The following is a 17,230-nucleotide window of genomic DNA, read 5'->3' on the forward strand; positions in this document are numbered from 1 at the left end:
GCAAGATAGGGCCCCAAATTACAAAGGCTAATTACCTTGAAGCAGTTCAAGCAATTGGAGTAAATACGAACCTGTTCTCATCCGAGGTTTTTCAAGTTACAATAATACAGCAGAGCGAATTAAACCAAAAGAAATTCAGCTAGGATTAAACTAGAAGAGATTTGATTTCTCTCTAGGGATGCAATCGACATCAAAATAAAAAATGCAGCAACTAACAGTCAAAAATGCAGTCATATTTATACGGAACTGGGTTACATTGTTCTAATGCAGTTTCTTGGGTTTTTTCCAAAGGAACTAAGTCTCATGACTGAGCCTTGCAACATCAACCGTCTCTTGCTTCAGATGGGGTTTTCGCTGATATCTCTGTTTCCCATATATGGGCATTCTTGCGTCCTTTCCGTCCTCTGCGCTTTGGACTTCTATGTATGTGTGTGCGTGCATATGTATCTGGAAGTGTATTTGTAGGTTCAGAATACCTATTAAAATTCACAAATCCTGCCACAGTACTTAAAGGGATGGTTCACTTTGAAATTAAATTTTGGTATGTTTTAGTTTACCTCAAGGGCATCCAAGATGTAGGTGTCTTTTTTTCCGCAGTAGTTTCAATTTTGATATTTTTAGGTCAAACCATTCTTGTCTGTCAGTCATTGAATGCAGGTCTATGGTCACCACCTCAAAGAGCATGCACAGAGTCCAAATTAAAACAATTCCCCGTCATCCAAATTAAACAATTCCCCATCGTAAGTACACTTTGATGGCCTAAGACACGAAACGAGCCGTTTGTGTGAGAAAAGTATTTATATCATTTTTACCTCTTATACATAGCCAGTGTTCTCGTCTCTGCTCATACCGTGCTGTGCTTAAGTGCTGAGGATGTTCACTACTTGGCCGATCACCTCCATCAAAGTCATCAAAGTAGGCAAGATGACGTGTCTGGCGTTTTGGCCGTACAGACTCTGGAACTGTTCCTCTCTAATGCTCATTAACCATTCCGTCACTGTAGCAAATCACATCCGGCTCGAAGGACCACAATGTTAGGAAGAGGTAGGAATGACTCAGTTAGCTGGTAATATGTTGCATTCACTACAGGATCTCAGTCACTCAGGAAGACAGATATAGGTTTGATATAGGTTTACTTGAATGATTAGGATTCCGAATCAGCAACTTGCACGGTATGGCATACAGGGATTACTTTCAGGTTGCAATCTACACAATATGCATGTAGGTATATAAGGGTGTGGTTCTAAAATAAACAGAAAGGAGGAATAATTACTAACCGCAATAGTATCATCATCACAAATAGTACAGCATTATGCTCACAAGCTAGAACAATATTAGAATAATATATGTTTGAAATAGAGCAACAATTATCTTTATAAAGTAATCAACTACAGCAATTAAATGATTACAGCATGATTAGTCACTGTGAATAGTCATTTATTACACAGTCATGATTAGCTTAGCATTAGGATGAATCGTCACATATAACGATATTAAACCTGATCCGAAGCGTGATTCAAAACACCCATGTCACGTCACTACGGCTAAATGAAGCTTCGGAGTGTTTCACAAGTGTTTCGACAGGTGGCATGGTCCGCCGAATCAGCGTTTGATTGACAGGGTCGGGGACAGACCACACAATCACACATCTGTATAAAAGTGAAGTCAGCGCATCTTGACCTCGTGGGTTTTTGTGAGAGGAGTTTGATTTTGAGATAGCGAGTTTTGGTGATATAGTGACATTTATAGTGCAATTTGTTTAGTTATATTTAGGCTTACATTTAAATTTACACATTGACTGATAGGCTACAGACAGACAGAGTATACATATAGTGACACATTAATAGATGCATAGATAGAAATATTTATAGACAGATAAATTAATAGATAGATACATAATTAAGAGACAGATAGATAAATAAAAATGGAGGCTCCACAGAAGAGATGCCGTACATCTGTGGTGTGGGAGCATTTCCATTTGGAAACCCCAAATAAAGTGAGATGTATGTAGGCTACTGTGATTGGCAGCTAGCCTACTGCAACAATACATCATCCATGATGCGCCATTTGAGGAGCACTCATCCTGCCATTTTGCAGGGTGCAGAGGATGGTAGCATTCCCCCTGTACCTAGGCCTGCTACTGACACTGCTGGGCCATCTAAGCAAGGTATGCATTGTTTGAAATATAATTATTTGTATGCCCTTGCTAAAAAATATCTTTGCATGCCAGCAATAAGTGTCCCTTTTTTCAAAGGCTGGAAAAATTATCTGTAAAAAAAGAAGTAGGCTAAGTCGTTCCACAGCAGAGAAATTAATATTTTTGAATAAAAATCAATAAAAAAGTGAGACATTGTGGCTTGATTTCTTTTATTAATATTCATTTTTCATGACCAAAATAACATTATGCACAGTGAGGAGCCTACAGGTTACAAGCTTCACATATTAGAAAAATACAATAATAAAAAAAACAAACACATTTTTTAATGACTCCTTGTCAAGGTTGTTTCAGATCAACACCTGCAAGTGACCACTAGGTGTCACCGTTGAGACAGGTGTCGGATTGTTTCGAAGCCTTGACACAATATGGCACATTTGCTTCAACTGTTTCATTGTTTCACGAAGCCTCGATCTGCCCATCACTACCTGTATGATGGTTTCATTATGGATGATCACCGGCCTGTGATCCTCAACTCATCTAGGGTTAAACACCATCTCCTTTGTCTTATTGACATTCAGAGCTAGGTGGTTGTCCTCACACCAATTCACAAACCTTCCAATCTCTGAAAGATATTCAGACAAGTCATCTTCCTTCTTCAAGAGACAGTGGTAACATGAGGGCTATATTATACACAAAGACTAATGATTTAACAAGACACACCTGTGAATAATCAACAATGAACCAATGAGAACATGACACATAGACAAGGGAACCAATCAGAACAAGACCAATGAACCAGGAAGCACATGAAAGGATCACATGAGGGGAACAGGGAATAACATAACAAACAGGAAGCAGGAAACATGACTAAGGCAAAATTACAAATTAAAAGACATGAAAACATAAACGAACTAAAACTCAAACCAACGTGACACTTCCAATGTGTGAATAATATGTAATCAATAAAAAAGTAACTGTTGTCTGAAAATGATTATTTAAAAACATAATATAATTTAATTACAAGTACTATTTTTTAATCTGATTACGTAATATAGATTACATGTAATCAGTTACTGCAAAAAAAAAAAAAAAATATTATACTGCATCAGCATGCCTTTGTTTGACATTTTGCTCAGTGTAATTTGATCTGTAATTTGTAATTTGATCTTGTGCATTGCAGAGTAACTGTGGGCAGAGTATAAAAATCCGACGTGTGCTAATGAACTGCCCTGAGATTGTCACCATTGGCTTTGTGTGGGACGCTGAACAGTCTGATCTCACTGAAGATGTCATCCGCTCTCTGGGCCCAAACCTCAATCTTTCAGGGGTGAGGTTCAAATCTCTCTGCACTACTATAGCTGAGTGATATGCATACAAGTTCAAAATTAACCATCTATTATGCATTATTGCTTGAGTTAATATCCTCTTAGGTTCGTGTAGTGTCTGGAACAGTAACTATAGACTCTAGAGCAGTGTCCAAAAGTCTCAAAGTTTCTCTTTTGCATTTTTCTAATTGATTTAAAATGTTTAATTGAAAATTATGTCATTAACTTAAAGCTGCAGTCTGTATCTTTTTTGGGTTAAAAATTATCCAAAATTTTTTTTTGAGCAAGTACATAACCATCCAGTGTTCAAAACTATCTGCTTGCCTTAGCTCGATTCAAAATGGTAAGCTTGTAATAATGTTTTTAATTTCAGTGGTACTGGTGGTTCCCTTTCAAGGCGGTAACTCAACATTACGTCAGCTATGACGTACAGTGCTATGCATAAGTTTAGACACCCATGCTAAAGTTGACTAAAAAGAGGAATAAAAAATCATCTTTTGGAAATTAAACTTAATGCCTTAATTAAAAAAAATAGGAAAAATCCAACCTTTAAGGACACCAATTTTCTTTGTGAATGAATAATGTATCGTAAATAAATAAATGTTCTTCCTTAAAATACAGGGTGCATAAGTTTGGACACCCCTATGTTAAATTCCCATAGAGGCAGGCAGATTTTTATTTTTAAAGGCCAGTTACTTCATGGATCCAGGATACTATGCATCCTGATAAAGTTCCCTTGGCCTTTGGAATTAAAATAGCCCCACATCATCACATAGCCTTCACCATACCTAGAGATTGGCATGGAGTACTTTCCATAAGATCATCTCTCAATGCAAATCAAACCAGCTATTAGGCTAACTGAAATAAAACCATGGAAAGAAACCAAAGAAAATTGGTGTCCTTAAAGGTTGGATTTTTCCTAATTTTTTTAATTAAGGCATTAAGTTCAATTTCCAAAAGATGATTTTTTATTCCTCTTTTTAGTCAACTTTAGCATGGGTGTCTAAACTTATGCATAGCACTGTATATGGGAACTCCTCCCTTCTCCACTTTCGCTGAAATCTTATGGGCTAACGCCAGCTGGAGACAGCTGGCCAATTGACGCGAAGCATGCAAATACTGACAGGTCAGCGGGCAGTATAAAATACATGGGCGCGAAAATTACGTCAGAATCTCTTTCTTCACGCTAGAACCTTCACGCTCCGACCACGCTCTTTCTTCACGCTCCGACCTTCACCAGTTCTGTGTCACCTGCCTGCCGGCACTCACGGACAACACGTGCGCCCACTACGCCGAGCTGCCAGTGCGCGCCCTCAGAGCCAGAAGAGAAGTGGCTCGGGCAACAGCGGGGATGAGGCCCACTGCCGCTAGCGAGCCGCTGGTGGGCCCTCCCCTGCCCGAAGACGAGTTTGACGCTGTCAACTTCGCGGACGATAGCTTCCACCCCCCACTGGAATCTGGAAGCCCACGGGTATGCGCACATGCCCCCCGTCGAGGAGACTGTTGCCGCGCACCTGTGCCCGTCTTCTTCTGCATTGGGTTCGGACTGCAGCTTCTGCAGGGGAGGCAGCTTCTGCTCTTCACGCCATGGCAATACTCCAGGTGTTACAGGCAAAACTGCTTCAGTCCCTCGACGGCGGCGCAGCTGACACTGACGTCATCAGGGATCTGCACGCGTCATCAGGGATCTGCGCAACTGATCTCGCGCTGATGGCTACTAAGCGCTCTGAACTCAAGCCATCGGCCGTTCCATGGGGTTCATGGTCGTCCTTAACAGGCACCTATGGCTTACCCTAGCTGACCTGAAGGACGCGGACCGCAAGACGCTCTTAAACGTTCCAGTCACTCCCTCCGGCCTCTTTGGTGACGCCGTGGAGTCGGTCATGGAGCATTTCTCCGAGACGCAGAAGCGCGCCAAGGCGATGAGCCATGTGATGCCCTGTCGCTCACTCCAGGCATCATCTGTGACGTCCCGCTCTTCTTCTGCACCTCGCCAGGCTCAAGGACCGGCTAGACAGCCCGCCGTGGTGCCCCGCCCCAAACCGGACGCTCGTTTCGGCCGAAACAAGCAATGGTCAGGGCCTGGAAGGAAACGTCAGGGTCAGAAGAGGAGCTCTCGCCGCGAGAGAGCCAGCGTGCCATCCTCGGCTACCAAGCCGTCTTCCCGACGGACCGTTAAAGAGGAAGAGAGACCGCACTGGAGGCCCCGCCCCCATGTTCAAATGCATCATGTCCCCCATGTTCCTACGGGCGACGATTGCTATGTATGTTTAAATGCTGTTTGTGTGAGTTCTACAACAAAAACATGTATCCATTCACAAAAAGAGTTTCTTCTTCCTCTTGCACCCAACACTGTCACTCGCCCTGTCTCAGAGCAGCGCAGAGCCACAACCCATATTATAATGGCCTCTCGAGGGCGCGAGAGTGCCAGCACCACACAATGCCCGCCGCGAGCTGCCCTCCCGCCAGTGCTTCTAGCCTCGCGTGGACGGGGCTCCGGTCAAAACACGCCATCAGTTGCTACGGTGGCCGTAGAGCTAACTCGTCCGCTTTGTCACTTCCTGGACGCGTGGAGGGCTATCCCGGGCGTTTCACCGTGGATACTGGGAATAATTCAGCACGGATATTCTCTCCAGTTCAAACGCAGACCTCCCCGCTTCAATGGCGTGGTCCTGTCACTGGCTTTGCCCCAAAACCTTCCCGTTCTGAGACAGGAAGTTCTAAGTCTGCTCGAGAAAGGAGCGATAGAGCGTGTCCCTCCGAGCGAGCAGGAAAGCGGGTTTTACAGCCGCTACTTCGTGGTGCCAAAGAAGGATGGAGGACTTTGGACTGATTCTGGACCTGAGACCCATCTACCGAGCACTTCACAAGCACGCGTTCAGAATGACAACACTGAAACAGATCTTGGCACAGATACGGCCCGGGGACTGGTTCGCCTCAGTGGATCTGAAAGACGCGTACTTTCATATTCAAATAGCGACGCGCCACAGACGCTTCCTGAGATTTGCTTTCGAAGGCACGGCTTATCAGTATTCAGTGCTTCCGTTCGGCCTGGGCCCGGCCCCCTGCACCTTTTCAAAGTGTGTGGACGCAGCGCTTCTCCCCTCTCCCCTTCTCCCCTCAGATCGAGCGGAATGCGCATCTTGAATTATCTGGACGATTGGCTGATTTTAGCCCACTCAAGAGATGTGCTAATCAGTCACGTGGAAACACTGCTTCGCCATTTGGATACGCTGGGACTGCGTGTGAATATGCAGAAGAGCGTGTTTTTACCGAGTCGGACTATAACATATCTGGGAGTATGTTTGGACTCGATGGCGATGCGAGCCTATCTCTCTCAAGAGCGCATAGAGGCAATTTCATAGACTCTGCGCCGTTTCAGACCGGGCAGGTCTGTTTCACTGAGGGAATTTCAGAGGCTTCTGGGACTGATGGCGGCGGCTTCTTCAGTGTGCCATCTGGGTCTGCTGCATATGCGGCCGCTGCAGTTTTGGCTGAAAACTCGAGATCCGCCGAGGGCGTGGTCTTCGGGCCACAAGCGCATTACGGTCACTCACAGTTGCGTCAGCACTCTGAGACCGTGGAACAGCCCGGATATGTTCAGCCCAGGACTTCCTTTGGGTATAGTGACGCAGCGCACCGTGGTCTCGATGGACGCATCAACTTCAGCAGTACTTCAGCAGTGTGCCTGGGCGTACCTGCCTCAGGCCTGTGGTCGGAGTCACAGAGAAAGTGGCACATAAACCGTTTGGAATTGGGGAGGGCGGAAGTGGATCTGTTTGCCACAAGCGAGAACACGCACTGTCAGACGTTCTTCTCGCTATCTCACTCCCCGCTGCCGGGAGATGCTCTGACATCGCGTTGGCTGGAAGCCAGGCTTTACGCGTTCCCTCCGGTGAAGATTCTGCCTATGGTGTTGTGCAAAATCAGGGAGGAGAGAGCGTCAGTGATACTCGTGGCCCTGAACTGGCCGAATCAGCCCTGGTTCGTGGACCTGAGAGAGTTAGTGGTGGCTCCCCCATGGCAAATCCCCCTCAGGAAGGACCTGCTGTCTCAGGCGAACGGCACGAAATGGCACCCCAGCCCCGAGCTGTGGAACCTTCATGTGTGGCCGCTGCGGGGACCCTAAATGAGCGGGACACTCTGCACTCACGAGTGCTGAGCACACTTATGGAGGCGTGCACGCCTTCTACCAGGCGCCTCTACGCTCTGAAGCGGGGAGTTTTCACAAAATGGTGCCAGGACATCAGTATTGACCCGGGGACCTGTTCCGTGTCGGATGTTTTGCGTTTTCTACAGCACAGAAGGATGGCGGGAGTTTGCCATCCACGCTGAAAGTGTATGTGGCCGCTATTGCTGCTTTTCGTTCCCCGGTTGACGGGCAATCGATCGGTAAGCACGCTCTGGTAATCAGTTTTCTCAGGGGAGCGAGGAGATTGTGTCCTTCACGGCTGCCCTCCATGCCGCCGTGGGATCTAGCTCTAGTTTTGAGGGCTCTATCTCTACCACCGTTCGAGCCCTTAGCTTCGATTGCAGTTAAGGAGCTTTCCCTGAAGACGGCCTTGCTTCTCGCTCTCGCCTCGGCGAAGCGTATTGGAGACTTACACACGTTTTCGGTGAACAATGATTGCATCTGTTTCGGACCTGGCGACTGTAATGTCACTCTCCGGCCGAGACCAGGTTACGTTCCGAAGTCATTCAATACACCGTTTAGAGCACAGGTTGTTTCCCTGCCCGCCTTATCTGCTGAGCCGTCAGCCTCGCGTGACGCTGATGCTCAGAGCGCCGTTTGCCCTGTTAGGGCTTTGCGGATGTATGTGGATCGCTCGGCCGCCTTCCATCAGTCGGACCAGCTGTTCATGTGCTTTGGTGTTTGTAATAAGGGACATGCTGTTTCAAAACAGAGACTTCTCACTGGATTGTGGACGCTATTGCGTTGGCTTAAAACGAATGCCAGGGGAGAGATTGTCCCCTCAACATCAGAGCTCATTCTACGAGGGCAATTGCTTCCTCATGGGCCTGGTCTAGAGGTATGTCTATCCAGGATTTATGTCTTGCTGCTGGCTGGTCTTCCCAGAACACATTCGCCAGGTTTTACAAGCTGGATGTACCCTCTGTAGTGTCACATGTACTTTCGGTGAGTTAAGTTTTATTCATGTGTTGTGAACTGTTATAACCAGCTATACAGTAGTTACCATGGCTGCTAACTCTGTGTTATGGTTTATATTGGTTTATGCAGTTGTCACCGCAAACGCCCTCGACTCTGTGTTTAACTCTCGTGCTTGAGTGTTGTGTCTGCCCTATTCAGTGCAGCCTTCGTGTTCATTGCATTAAGATATGCAAATTTTGTTAGGGTTGGAGCAGATGTCTCATTGCTCTAGTTCCGCCTATCAGATGCGAGTACTCTTAGCGACGCGGCTATTGGCTAGAACTGTCTTGCTTATGTGTGGGTGTGACTGACCCCGTTCAGGGCTTATCTTCACTGCTCTCACGGCGGGATTTAATACAGTTCCCATATACGTCATAGCTGACGTAATGTTGAGTTACCGCCTTGAAAGGGAACGTCTCCGGTTACTATCGTAACCTCGGTTCCCTGAGAGGCGGGAACGAGACATTACGTTAGCTGCCATGCTCCAGTTTGATCAGCTGTGCTAGCATTCAGTCGTGATTCTGATGTAATTTTCGCGCCCATGCATTTTATACTGCCCGCTGACCTGTCAATTGATGCTTCGCGTCAATTGGCCAGCTGTCCCCAGCTGGCGTTAGCCCATACGATTTCAGCGAAAGTGGAGAAGGGAGGAGTTCCCATATACGTCATAGCTGACGTAATGTCTCGTTCCTGCCTCTCAGGGAACCAAGGTTACGATAGTAACCGGAGACGATTTCCGTGGGAAATTCGAGCATGTCTTTGCGTCATTACGTCACATCTGTACACATAAAGAAGGTGTCTCGGCTTGTAGGCTATGAGTGTAAGGATGTTGGAGGCGGAGATTTATAGCCTTTTCTCACATCACTTGATATAATTAAACTTATCAATTTGATGGCGGATCCAGAAAGGTTCAAACGACAATCACCAGTGACAACTGGAGATTCACTCGTTGTAAAACGCGAAATACTTCGGACTTTGGAGAAAAAAAAGAAACTGCAACCGGCCCATGCGAAAACAAGGACAAATATCGGAAGGACATTAAATGTAGTCACGCAATGCTGATGTTGTTAACATTAACAATTTGAGAACAAAGTATAATTTGCACGGTTTGACGTGATATGATAAGCGATCGTTAGATTTAATCAGCGCGATTTACTGCAATGCTTTTTTCCCCTTAGTTGGTCAGAACAAAAGTGAATGTTACTTACTTGTTCAGACGACATTTTCCGGTGAAAATTCTTATGTTGGTCATACTTCAAAAAAGTAGTATCTGTGATAGCGAATGACAGGATCCATACCAGCGCGGCGACTGACAACAGCACCTTCTTCTCAAAACATTGGATTCATCCACGCTGTGCCATGCCGAGGCACAACACACGTAAAGTTGATAATTCAGCGAATAACTGCAATTGCAGATTTCGAACAGAGATGGCGACAAAGAGGAAAAACTGCGGACTGCAGCTTTAAAGATGCCTGAAAAAAAAATGAATAGGAATGTAGAATTCTTCAGTATTTGGTACTTTTGTTGATATGACCTCCACAAGTTTATGCAAAACCTGTTGATCCATGTGATTAAACATGTTTTGAGAATGTTTTAAAAGCACATCGTGGCCATTTAATTTAAGTGAGAAAATGAATTAGTACAACAAGGCCACAATTTAACTAAAACAGAAGAACAATTTAATAAGTTGTTGAATTAATTTGTGGTTACGATATATTGTTTTTTCCCTCTGTTTTAGCTAAATCGTTGCCATGTTGTACTAATTGTTCCCTCGTTTTACTTAAACTGTGGCCATGTTGGACTAATTCATTCCCTTTTTTAAATTTAGTTAAATCAGGGGTGTCCAAACTCTGTCCTGGAGGGCCACTGTCCTGCAGAATTTTGCTCCAACTTAATTCAACACACCTGCCTGGAAGTTTACATACATACATTTAAATGCTACATGGCTGCTTGCAAATATGTGATGCTAAAGTCAGCCATCTTTTGCCATACTCCCCTCTGTTAGACCAGTTTCCTCTACTGTATGAGTGCTGCAGGCCAATATCACATAATGTCTAGGTCACTACACTAGAGGAGACATCACGAACCTTGGCACTATATGACAAAACCATCCCGTTTGAACCCCCTGAGCTGGAGGGAGTTTAACCTGTTATTTTGATTTTGAGACATCAAAGTCTGTAGATGGGATTGCAGTTCTGCAGTAGACTAAATGTGACACATTGTTAAGCACAATGCCTCAAAATATCTCCAGTCTTTCATTTTCTTCACTCTGAGAGTTTTAAATGTCAGTTTGACTGTTCTCTCTGTTTATTCTTCAGCTTTTTTATAGAGTCACTGATGAAAATGCCAAGAAAAGAGATCTCCACCTGGTGGGAATGATCTGTTACTCTAGTCGACATTATCTAGCATTCGCTTTTCACAGCAAGTCTTCCAAATGGATCTTTTTTGATGATGCAACCGTGAAAGAGGTATTTAACAAAAGCACACACAGATTTTTATACATACAGTATAAGTGAAATAGTGTTGGATGAGTGTAGGATCTGGGCTGTTAAATGAAATATTGATGGTTCAAACACCACAAGGGTTGATCCATGAGATTCCACCATTGTGTTCTTGATCATGGCACTTAACCTCAGCTTGCTGCAGGGAGACCTTGCATTTACTGTCAGTAACACTGGTTGAAAGTTTTTGCTAAATGACATCAACTGCATAAGCTATATACTGTATAATGTAATATCTCAAAATATCTCAAAAACTACAAATTATCCAACAGATTCTTCCAGACTTAAGACTTCCAACAAATATCTGATGCATTTTTAGATTTTTTATTGCAGTTTGTCTTCTGAAATCATACAGTTATTGGCACAGTTATTGTTATTATTGTGTGAACAGATTTTTTTGCAGTAGAATGACTCTTTTCTCCCTCATACCAAACATCTGAGCCTCATACCCTGCTTTAAATTTTAGTGGAGTATAGCACCTGAGAATGAATTCCTATAGCACTGCAATTTACTATTTGCAGATCAGGGACAAAGCCATAAGGTAACCACTAGAAACAGCAATTTTTTATGTCAGTTATTTAAATATATAAGGACTAAAAATACATAATTCATTCACATTTAGATGGAGCCCTGCACATGACGTGGGGGAAAAACAGGATATCATGACTAATTAAAACTTTGTCCCTCAACTTATTAATTCATACACTTGTTTTAGTTAAATGGTGGCCATGATGTAATAATACATTCCATCATTTTAGTTTAATAGTGACCATGAGATAACTAAATTAAAACGAGGAAACAAATTACATCAAGCTACATCAATCACCTCTTTGGTATATAGTATGGGTCTACCATACATGGTTTTGGTACTGTTACAGTATGTAGCTTTTTCTTGGTATAAAAGTGGATTCAGATGTGGACATTTTGTTAGTGAATCTATTTTTAGTTGAAGTAATTGTAATTACTGGAATGATAATGAGGTGCATACTGATTAAGATAAGCTTAGTGTGCAGAGCTTAGTAAAGAGTTAGAACAAACACAGTCTCTACGTGATGTGTTTTGTGTGCTGTGTTAAGGCAGCTAACAGATGGTCGCTTAAGCCTGTCTGCTTCCTGGCCTGAGGCCCAGTGAGTCAGATACTCATACTATTAAAATTATTTAACAAATTTAAGAGTGGCACCTTCCCATAGGCGACTGAGTCATGCCGTGAATAATAATAGCGATAATTTTTAAATATGCCTCTGAAATAATTGTCTGAGTCCTAGTTTGCATTGCACTGTGGTTGCAGATGCATCTTCTAAAAACTGCTGAAACGCAACATCATCACACTCTGTATACAGCCAGTGCAGTAGGTTGAAATCGCGTTCCAGGGCAGTCCGAGTACCGGCACGTGAAAAGTGCCGGTACACAAGAAAAACGTGAGGGTACGCTATAGATTAAAATATAGAAGTGTGTACTGGCCTGCTTCGAACACTGGGTACAGCAGCTTGTCACTGGACACTACCCTTAACGGGACATCTTTGTACCTTATTTACCTAACTTCATAGTAGTACCTTAAGTGTAAATATTACTACTCTAAGGTACTAAAATGCACTTTTTAGGGGTTAATAAGGTACAAAGATGTGCTTTTAGGGGTACTGCCCCAGAGACAAGCTGTTGTACCCCTAAAGGGACAATTATTGCACAATTTCTTTCAAAATGTGGTAAGCTCTCTGATATTTGAACCTCTTGTTGCATACTAACATATTCTTGTATCAAATATATTGTATCTAGATTGGCTCCAAGTGGAAAGATGTGGCATCTAAATGTATCCGAGGTCACTTCCAGCCACTCCTCTTATTCTATGCCAACCCGGATGGTACTGCAGTGTCCAATGAGGACGCCCCCAGACAGACCACCATGTGGTCCCGTTATAACTCCCCCCTCAATGGGAAAGGGACAGGTAAGACTGCTCATCTTGTTCAACAGTGTTTAAACAGAGGATATGATCCAAAAAATGTGGCCAATGATTTTAAAATCTTTTGAATAAATTGCTGTTTTTTTTGTTGTTTTTTTTGCCCTAATACTTGAAAACATACCTGTGAGGCTTGGGGTGTAATCTTTTTATTTATTTTTATATTTTTGACTATTAAAATTTTAATCTGTTGGGCCCAACAACATCAAGTTGATTCCAACGTTAATAAAATAAATATTAATCAATCCAGTAATTTTTCTTCAAATCATTATAAAAGTGTTTTTTTATTATTATGAATGATCTTTTGTATGGAAATTAGGTACAGACCACTTTTCAAATATTGCTGATAGTTATGTAAATTGTGTTTTTGTCCATTACAATAGTCTGTTTGTAACTCTGATTTTGAGCACAAATCCCAGTTTTGCAGCAAGCATTTGCTGGGTGGATGAGTTGATTTCTGCTTGGGTTTCTGAACTCTACCAAGGACAGGGATTATCATCCATGCGCACTTTCTCTATCTCTGCCTTTCACTTTATCGCTCTCTCTCTCTTCCTGGCTGTCCTAATCCTTTCTCTCTGGCCTCTGCTTTGCACAGTTATTCTCTTGTCCCCTCTACCGAATTTTCCCTCCATTCTCTCTTCCATTCTTGCTTTCCTCTGACTGATGTGCTAAATGGATATTCTCCCCAGTCTGTCGTACTCACAGAGTCCTATTGGAATGGGAAAGCATTCTTATTTTCCCATGAAAAACTGTAAGTAGTCACTGTCTTTCTTTTCTTTTTCCTGCAAGTTTCATTGATTTTATTCTATTATTTATTATATTTATTATTATTTGTGTCAATAGCTGACCACAGATGGGAAAATTATTTTTTCTTTTTAATTTTAGTATGTGCAGTTTTATGCACAGTGGGATGCAGCACAGAGCAGTGCTGTGCATGGGTAACTATTGCAGTTGTGCAGCAATTTGTGCACTCAATAACTTCCCTCCTCTGGTGAACCTTTGTGTGTATCTTTGGTAGTTGCTCAGTCTTGAAAGGTCTTAATGAGTTTCCTGGATTTGTTCCTCTGGTGCTTTTGGAAGGATGTTTAATGTGCAATCTGTGCCAGCTTTTTCCTGTAGTCTCTGCTGAGCTCTGTACTTTAGACTGAGTTGGCAACACTTCTGCTGAATGTTCAGATGCTCTCTCGGTAGTGATAGACTGCTGCAGTGCCATGATTTCATCAAAGTTGCTAACTGTTCACTTGCTTCAAATGCTGGGCTTAAAAACAACATTACCTATTAAAGTTTGGCTTTGAAAAACAATGTTAGTCATGCATCAGTCAAATTAGTCATTAAATGTTTTGTATGTTTATATATTTAACAAAGACTTAGGCAGTACTTATAACTGTAAAAGCACTCTATTTTTCATCTGATGTCAAATTCTGTTACTGCGTGTTTTTAAATAATTTCCCCTGAAAATTGTAAAGAAGTGCCAGAGACATGGTGTAGTGCAGGGTTCCTCAAATCTGGCCCTGGAGTAGGGCTGAACGATTGATCGCAATAAAACCGCACGCGATTTGGCAAAGGCTGCGATTATTTTATGCGCAGCTTGTCAGTGCAGTGCGGCTGATTGGTAGTAAATACTGTCCCATTTGAACGCCAGAGGGCGCTCTCATGCAAACATGATAAATATGCCCCGCCGCAGAAGTACAATAATGCGCATCATTCCAGGAAATCCCTATTGCTGTAGCCAGAGAATGTCTAATAGGAAGAGAATTGGCACTCTCTGCTTACTTCCGGTTTCTGGACTGGCTGCAGTAACACGTCTCTGTCCATGCGGGGGCGCTCGCAGGCGAGTGCAGAATGAATGGAGGTCTATGGCGAAAAACCCTCAAAATCCACTTTTCTCAGGATATAATTTTTTGTCTAGTAATTTGAATGTTGTATTCGAAAGGAGATGCAAAGAAATTACACATTGCTGGGTGTTCGATTTTTTAGAGTCACTTATTTGGTTTAAAAAGTCTTTTAAAATGTCAATGACGTCAGAATGCTGACGTCATTAGCAGAATGCTAGTGTGTTATGGGCAACAACAACTCAACCTGTAAGAAATCGAAAAGAAATAAGTACTCGTTCATTCAACTTTCGACCTATAACACATGTTGAACTTGCAAAACCTACAATAAAATCTGAGATTTCTCAACGGCAATCGGGTGAAAGAGACACATTTAGCTGTATAGCCCCATAGACTCCCATTCAGTCTGCACTCGCCCGCGATCACCTCCAGTGGAATTCTAATGGAACTGCAACCAAGATCGATACAATGGGGCTAATAGGAAGTGGCAAGGCTCTCCGTAGACGGGCTCTGCTGTAGCTGAATAAACAGAAGATTGAAACGCTTTGATTAAACATGACTTAGAAATACACAACTGCCGTATTCTGTGTAAGAAGGCACATCATCTCACAGAAGGATGCTCAACTGTCGTTATGAAGTGAGTTTGGAGTAAATACATGTTATTGAATGTTGTCTGTTGTTGGACAAGAGGTTCATAAATGCTTCTCATGTTTTGGAAAGATGTTTGACGCGTGTTGTTTTTTCAAATGCACGTTATAAGTGATTCAAACTCACAGTGCTTTCAGATGGAGCAGCGTTTACAGAGCCGTACATCAATGACAAGCTGCGCTTAAAAAATAATCGCAGCCTTTGTGATTTTAAAATCACGATAAGCCATCTCGATTTAAGTGCGATTACGTAAAGTGCGATTAATCGTTCAGCCCTACCCTGGAGGGCCACTGCCCCAGGTGACAAGCTGCTGAACCCAGTGCTCAAAGTGGGCCGGAACTTACTTTACCCTCGCGTACCCTCACTTTTTCTTGTGTACCAGCACTTCTCACGTGTTGAACTCGATTTAAACCGTCGGGAGTACCAGCACTTTTTTCCCCACTTCGAGTACTGGCTGTATACAGAGTGTGATGATGTTGCTTTTGCATAGTTTTGCTCAAATCCTGATCAAACTCACCCACCTGCGATTTTCTTGTGATCCTGAAGACATTGATTAGCTTGCTCAGGTGTGTTTGATCAGGGTTGGAGCTAAACTCTCTAGGACAGTGGTTCCCAATTCCAGTCCTCGTGACCCACTGCTCTGCACATTTTGTATGTCTCCCTTATTTAACACACCTGAACCAGATCATCAGCTCATTAGGAGAGACTCCATGAACTGAACTGAGTGTGTCAGATAAGAGAGACATACAAAATGTGCAGAGCAGTGGGTCATGAGGACTGGAATTGGGAACCACTGCTCTAGGACATTGGCCCTCCAGGACAAGATTTGAGGAAACCTTTAGAGGTAAATGCACATGTAAATGCACCTGTATATAAAATTGTCCATGAAAAAAGCCAAACATTACAAGAACATTTTAAAAAAATATTCATTTTATCATTGTATTATTATAGTAATCATTGTTTCAATCAGTTCTTATTAGGTTTTGTGATTAAAGTCGGCATGAACCGTAAGTTTTGATAGTCTTTTCTTCCCTGTTGTGACGTATCCTAGTGAAAGGGTTTGCTATTGCTGTGATCTCATGTGAGTGACAGTTTGTCCAACCCTCGTGCCAGAAAATATGTCATCAGAGAAGAGAAGAGATGTTGCTGCAAGAGGGAGGGGAAGTTATTTCGAATCAAGCTTATGAGGGCATATGAGTTTTTTTTAAGTTTTTTTGTTTTAAGTCTATCTCTCTTCAAGTTAGATTATATTATGATTAATGTCAATTTAAATCCAATACATTTTCTACTGGTTTTATGGTGGTTTTAGTTTAACTGTATTATTATTTTATATTCTTATTTGTTTGATTTCTTATACAGTATTAAAGGCACAATATGTAACTCTTTTGCTTTAAAAATAGCAAAAATCTATGTTATATATTTTTTTTAGTTGTGTACTTACATTATCCCGACTGTTTCCAACAACTTTCAAACCAGGAGAAATTTGTAATTTAATTCGAGAAACGTCCCGTTTCTTTATTTCCGTTTTGTCGCCGCCAATCACGTCATATCCGCGTTGTCCCTGGTTTCCGCTCGTGCTGCCATGGCAACCAGATCTATGAACCAGAGCCGTCTGATAGTAACCAAAGCGACTGACGCGGACAACTTTGTAGTTCGCAATGT

The 17,230-nt window shown here is 42.8% G+C and overlaps 1 protein-coding gene across 3 annotated transcripts in view; it reads left to right on the plus strand.

Annotated features, from left to right (window-relative positions):
• Positions 1–17,230, plus strand: part of usp53b (ubiquitin specific peptidase 53b) — a 111,723-nt gene that overhangs the window by 33,629 nt on the left and 60,864 nt on the right. For all 3 annotated transcript variants that reach the window (XR_014603946.1, XM_084096506.1, XM_084096507.1), the window contains exons 8-10: positions 3,339–3,485; positions 10,952–11,101; positions 12,908–13,076. Coding sequence is in view for 2 of the 3 variants with exons in the window: in XM_084096506.1 (XP_083952632.1) it covers positions 3,339–3,485; positions 10,952–11,101; positions 12,908–13,076 (466 nt within the window). In the remaining variant the exon portion in view is untranslated. The remainder of the gene's footprint in view (positions 1–3,338; positions 3,486–10,951; positions 11,102–12,907; positions 13,077–17,230) is intronic.

Source organism: Abramis brama (assembly GCF_963993115.1).
Source record: "Abramis brama genome assembly, chromosome: 2".
Lineage (NCBI taxonomy): Eukaryota > Metazoa > Chordata > Actinopteri > Cypriniformes > Leuciscidae > Abramis > Abramis brama.